A 5316-nucleotide genomic window follows, 5' to 3' on the forward strand; every position below is an offset into this window, starting at 1 on the left:
AACTTATGTCTGCATGCAGACCTTCCCCCACAAAAAAAAAGAATAATAATAATAATAAAGGAAACACGGGAAAACAACAATTAATCTCAACTACTAAGTTAATTTTTGTAGGTAGTGCGTTACGTCTACTGTCCGCACCCTCATAACTACATTGGCGGTGCTGTATATATATATATATATATATATATATAGGGTCCACACTAATGCATCTTTCCTCGTTTCCCCACGCATTGCACCGGTATTTCTTTTATACCTGCGGCACATGGCCCCTCAATAACACACCATGTTCCTCCTGTTTGGGCGGGAAGATCACCAAGGAGGAAAAACCCAACCCCTCCCCCGCTACGCTTTCGTTTGTTCACTGCATTCCATGTGACACAGCTCTCTCTCTCTCCCCCCACCCCTGATTTCTTTATCCTAAAAGTTAGTGTGAAATGGGCCACATAACGACCGAGTCCCACGGCTGTTGCCAGCATAACAGAAGGGCAGGGTTAGAGAACTGCCCATCCGGACCAAAAAGAAAACAAGGCAAAAAGGGTCCTTATGCAGTACAAATGTACAAAAGGCCTTTACTGAAACACAGTTAAAAAATTGAACTTTTCTACAAAAAATATTGGGGCCTCGCTCGTAACTGAAATACGTTAAAATTAGTAAAAAATATTTACCTCATAAGCCTCACAGTCATTACAGACGTGTGGTCCCAAATGCGGGAGCCGCGGAGCATGATGTAGATGGCCAAGCCGAACATCAGCCCCCCAACAAAGAAGCCTGTGCCAAGCATCATGGTCCCCGTCTTTAGATCGTTGCAGCCATCCATGGCACCCAGAAGCTTGTCGAGCACAAAATTACAGTCAAGCAAAGGCCTAACATACGACAACGCAATGCTCGCGTTGTTTGCCTGTGCCGCGGCGCGCAAGATTTCTGCCGCCAGCTTTTTCTCAGCGTCTCGAGTGCAGTTGTCAGCGCACTCGAGCAGTGTGCACGACTGATCCGCCACGGGACATATCCTTGTGACAGCCTTAATCCGGGTGGCATGAATCACGCTGGCCATAGACTCAAAGTCGGGACATTCATCCGCCGAAGCGATGCCATTGCCACAGAGCAAGGGTCTAATGGGACTAACAGAGGCAGGATAGATGAGGGGGTCGTTATCGCACGACTTGAGCAACGTCTTGCAGGCCTCATTGGAGCGCGTCTTTTCGACGTCATTCACTTCCTGGTTGATTTCGGCAAACTTGAACTTTTCCTCACAGTACGGCACGAGATACCACTGGAACACGCCCGGCTGCCGGTAGTACTGCAGCTGCACCTCGCCACAGGCAATCGTGGCAAGACTCGCCAGCACCGTCCCAACAACCGCGAGCAGTGTGCACACTACCCCTACAATCCAGTAGACACAAGAGAGGCAATATGCCATATGTGGAACGCAGCACCGGAAACAGGCCGATGCAACCACAAGGAGCATGAGCCCAACACACACACCGCCGATATAGTACGATACAATCGGTACCCATGCAATGTACGTTGAAAGCGCATGCCTGGCATCTGTAAGAAAATCGTTCACTTTGGTGCTAACGTTGGTGAAGGCAGAAAGGTCCAGGTTAATGAAATCTATGGACTCACGTTTCCCAGAGGACCAGTTGGAAGTGAAATCAATGATCTTCTCACCCGTGTTATTGAAGTAATGCAGCGGGCCGCCCAGCGTGCTGTCAATAATATTGGGGACAGACGTCTCCAGCAGCTTCGCGCCGAATATCACAAGAAAAGCCATACCAGCGCCCCAGAGCAAAACGTAAACAACCCACATCCAGAGGCAGCAGCGAGAAGTGCCAGCATTCTTCCCTGGTTGGGCCTTAGAGCAGCAGACAACACTGATAATAACGATCGGAAAGCTCACAAGGAATACAACGAAGAACAGTGCACAAAACCCCGGGTAAACCAAGTAGCGCCACTGGCCCTTAATGCGGTCTTCGCTGCGCAGACACTTGAGAACGTCGTTGTTGACGCTGGGGCCACTCCACACCTTCTGGCAGTCGAGGGAGTTCTGTGCGGAGGCCACAGCTGGCGCCACCACGAGGAACGCCAGCAGTGCCGCTGCTGCCAGCGCAGTTACTCTGGCAGAATACATTTTCTCGGTCTTATTTTTACTTCCGCGTAATGTGACTCTGACGTGTCTTGGGCAGAGAGCAGAAGGCAGAGGGCAGAGTGGGCAAAAACAAAGGAAAGGAAGGTGAAAAAAAAAAAACGCACAGACAAGCGGCGTGGCCCAAGACCGCTCGCGGCGGCCACACCATGTGACGACCCCACCCTGCCCCACCCAGCGCATCAACAGTACTCCTCCGCAAGGAGAAACTCTGTCAGCCGCACGTATACATCCCGCTGCGTGTTGCTCAGGCGGCGCACGTCCAGGTCCGCGTCGCACGCCTCACGGCCGTACTGCCTCAATCGCCTCCACATATGCAAGAGGGAGCCATATTTGCATGCAAGTCGTGTTGCCAGCCCGGAGGAGCATCCACGAACACACATCAGCATACGGGCAAAGGTGGTACGCGCGCGTAGTGCCCGCTTTATCCTTGCAGTCACGTTGATGCAAGCCGTACAGTCAGCCAGCTGTGGGGGCCGTGCGTGCCTCCCCACGGCTTTTTCCAGCGCCGTCACGTACGCCACACCGAGGGAGCGCAACCAAGATATGGTGTCCTTTAGGTGCCGCGTGCGAACAACACGGAACCGTGGCACCGCCGCAAGCGAGGCGCAGGCCGACAAGACTCGACGCCGTTCATCGGGGCGCAGCAGTTCTGTGCCTCCCTCCACCACCCACACCACCGACCGAAACGGCGAGACGGAAAGCAGCCGCCGCTGCTCATAGTAGCGCGGTGTCGCAATACTTGCACACAGGTCCTTCACTGTCTTGCGCTCCACCACAACGGAGAATAGCTTCTGCGCAGGGGCATCCCCTCCTCCACCTGCAGCTGCGGTGAGGTGGATGGCGCTGGGGTTTCTCATATCCTTCGCAGTCGGGTGGGTGCCGTGGATCCCACAAGCTTCGCCTGGCACGTCGATCCCAAGCAGGAAGTCACCACATGGAAGCGTGCAGGACGCGGCAGGAACACCAGCCGTCACGAAGGCCTTTATCACGCTCTCATGAGTCCCGTGAATGCGCTCTCGGTTGTCGACAAGAACCCGCCACTGCCATTGTGCGGTCATTTCATCCAAAGCAGGGTGGGCCAGGGAGCCGCCAACGCCGTTCTCTCGTCTCTTATCATGCATTAGCGCGGCAACGAACTCTTGGGGGGTGCCCACGAGCCTGCACGCCCGTGGATGCTCTCTGGAGGGCGATGGCGGCTGGCGGCCGGTAGATGGCGACAGGAAGGGTGTTCGCAGCCGCTGCGAGTGCTCCAGCTGCTCCTCTTGCGTCAACGTGAAGCGCCTGGGAGAAGTACCGCCCGCCCCTCCATCTTCTACTGGCAGCTGCGGCTGCACCTCGCCGGTCCGCCCTTGCTGCGATGGTGGTCCTGACTGCTGGACAACCTCGTGCTGGCGAAGCCGGGCGAAGAGGACCTTCTTTGTGCCGGCCGTGAGGAGGCCGAGTGAGGCGCACCTCGATCGCAACTCCCTCAGGCTGAGTTGCTGCACCATTGGTTGAGCGTCAGCGCCGCAGCGAGTGATGAGCGGCAATGGGCAGCCCGTGCAAAGCTCCCCGCGAGGTGGGCACGACAAGTCCGGCAGCGTAAGAAGAACGTCGCCGTCGTCTCCACTGCCGGCGGCTTTGTCCGGACTCCCGCCTTGCCGTGGCCGCCGCGGCAGCGACGCCCCGCCCTCCAGGCGCCGCAGCTTGAAACAGCGGAACGGCGAGGAGAACGCCGTCGTGCGGTCCTCAGTCCCTGAGAGACTAGGCGACGGCGACGTCACGCCCACTTCGGCACCACCACACTCAGGCGCTTGGCGGCGTTGCAGCGCACCACAGCAGTACGCATCGACCGCCCTCACGGCGTCCGCAGAGCCGCCACGCAGTACCGTGGCGGCCGCGCCGCTTGTGACCGGCAGCGGGTAGCGTCGCAGGGCGGTGCAAAATTCTGCAAAACGCCTTGGCCACGCACGTTCCATGTGGCAAGCCAGCAGCTCGTTGTGCATCAGGCAGTGGCCGCACATGGCACACACAGCCCCGCCCCCAACCAGCCCCAGCCCTCCCACACCTTCCACCAGCCGCTGCTGCTAGCCACATGTGCAAAATAAAAAAGAGACCCAAACGAGAAGGCAGGGGAAGACGCTGCACGCACAACGCAATGGACAACCGCACGTAGATGCGGCGTGCAGAGGAAAGACAGGGTGAAGAGGGAAAGAGTGGAGCCTCTGGTTCTCATGGCGTGCAGCTTTACTTCTTCCTCCTTTTAGATGTGCTCCTGCGATGCCGCACATTCACATGCGTGCATCCCTCCGGACCTCCGTTTTCCTCACTCCCTCTCATTCACAAGCGCAGGGAGGCACACATGTAAATTCGCTGCATCCCGTCATTCCGCCGTTCATTGCGCCCACAACAAAAGAAACGAATCAATCACTCTTACCGCAGACACCCACTCAGCGACGTCAACGAAATGCAGACTGAAAAAAAGAGGAAAATAAAAAAAGAAGTATAATTATTGGTTTGTCTGGCTTACCTTTTATCTCTCGCTTACACACGCTCTCCCCTAACACCGTCCTTCCAGTAGTAGAAGTACGGCACCTCGCCGTCCCACTTGCAAAGCACAATCATGCCGTTGTCGGGGTCCTCCTCGTTGCCCTCGGGAATAAAGAACTGGTAATCGTCAATGTCCTTGATCACCTTCTTCACAAACGCCGCGGCGTTGGCCTGGAACTTCTTCTTTTCCTCCGCGTCCTCAATCTTCTCCAGGAGCTGCTTCATGTAGCTACGGATGTGCGCCATGTACGAGTTCTTGTCGTAGTTGGTCTCGGTGTAGCGGTTGTTGTGCACCACATCAATGACCTGCTTCTTGGAGTCATCGACATCGCCCACCGCGCCCTCGCCGGCGTCCTCGTCCACGTTGGCCGAGATGCCGTAGTCCTCGCCGCCCACCTCAATGTAGCTGCCCTTCAGCATGTACACAATGTCGCCCTCGACTTCCACGGGCCTGTCGTTGTCGCAGAAGACCTCGGCGTTTGTCAGAGCGTCCTTGAAGATCCTCATCTGCAGGTTCTTTCTTCGGCTGTGCTGTGTGTGTGTGTGTGTGTGTGTGTGTGTGTGTGGAGTGCGCCTGAGCTCTGGAACTGGCAGAGTATGCTTGAGGGGACACCAAAGACAGGAGAGACGCACACAGAGAA

At 56.1% G+C, this 5316-nt stretch overlaps 3 protein-coding genes across 3 annotated transcripts, besides 3 other annotated features; all 3 read right to left on the reverse strand.

The window, feature by feature from the left end:
• The first annotated feature begins 32 nt into the window (after positions 1-32).
• Positions 33-58: a microsatellite.
• Positions 59-163: 105 nt separating this feature from the next.
• Positions 164-191: a microsatellite.
• A 470-nt stretch (positions 192-661) lies between these two features.
• On the reverse strand, positions 662-2128 carry TraAM80_08564 (uncharacterized protein; the record flags this gene model as incomplete). The annotated part of the gene is made up of 1 exon (XM_029385307.1): positions 662-2128. One exon carries the CDS (start codon positions 2126-2128, stop codon positions 662-664), a length of 1467 nt encoding a protein of 488 aa, XP_029234852.1.
• Positions 2129-2325: 197 nt separating this feature from the next.
• TraAM80_08565 (putative DNA repair protein) lies at positions 2326-4131 on the reverse strand (the record flags this gene model as incomplete). Its single annotated transcript, XM_029385308.1, has 1 exon — positions 2326-4131. One exon carries the CDS (start codon positions 4129-4131, stop codon positions 2326-2328), a length of 1806 nt encoding a protein of 601 aa, XP_029234853.1.
• Positions 4132-4669: 538 nt separating this feature from the next.
• Positions 4670-5182, reverse strand: TraAM80_08566 (IgE-dependent histamine-releasing factor; the record flags this gene model as incomplete). Its single annotated transcript, XM_029385309.1, has 1 exon — positions 4670-5182. The coding sequence occupies one exon, from the start codon at positions 5180-5182 to the stop codon at positions 4670-4672; it is 513 nt and encodes a 170-aa protein (XP_029234854.1).
• A 20-nt stretch (positions 5183-5202) lies between these two features.
• Positions 5203-5241: a microsatellite.
• The last annotated feature ends 75 nt before the right edge of the window (positions 5242-5316 follow it).

Source organism: Trypanosoma rangeli, assembly GCF_003719475.1.
Source record: "Trypanosoma rangeli strain AM80 chromosome Unknown Tra_15.4_contig_00433, whole genome shotgun sequence".
NCBI lineage: Eukaryota > Euglenozoa > Kinetoplastea > Trypanosomatida > Trypanosomatidae > Trypanosoma > Trypanosoma rangeli.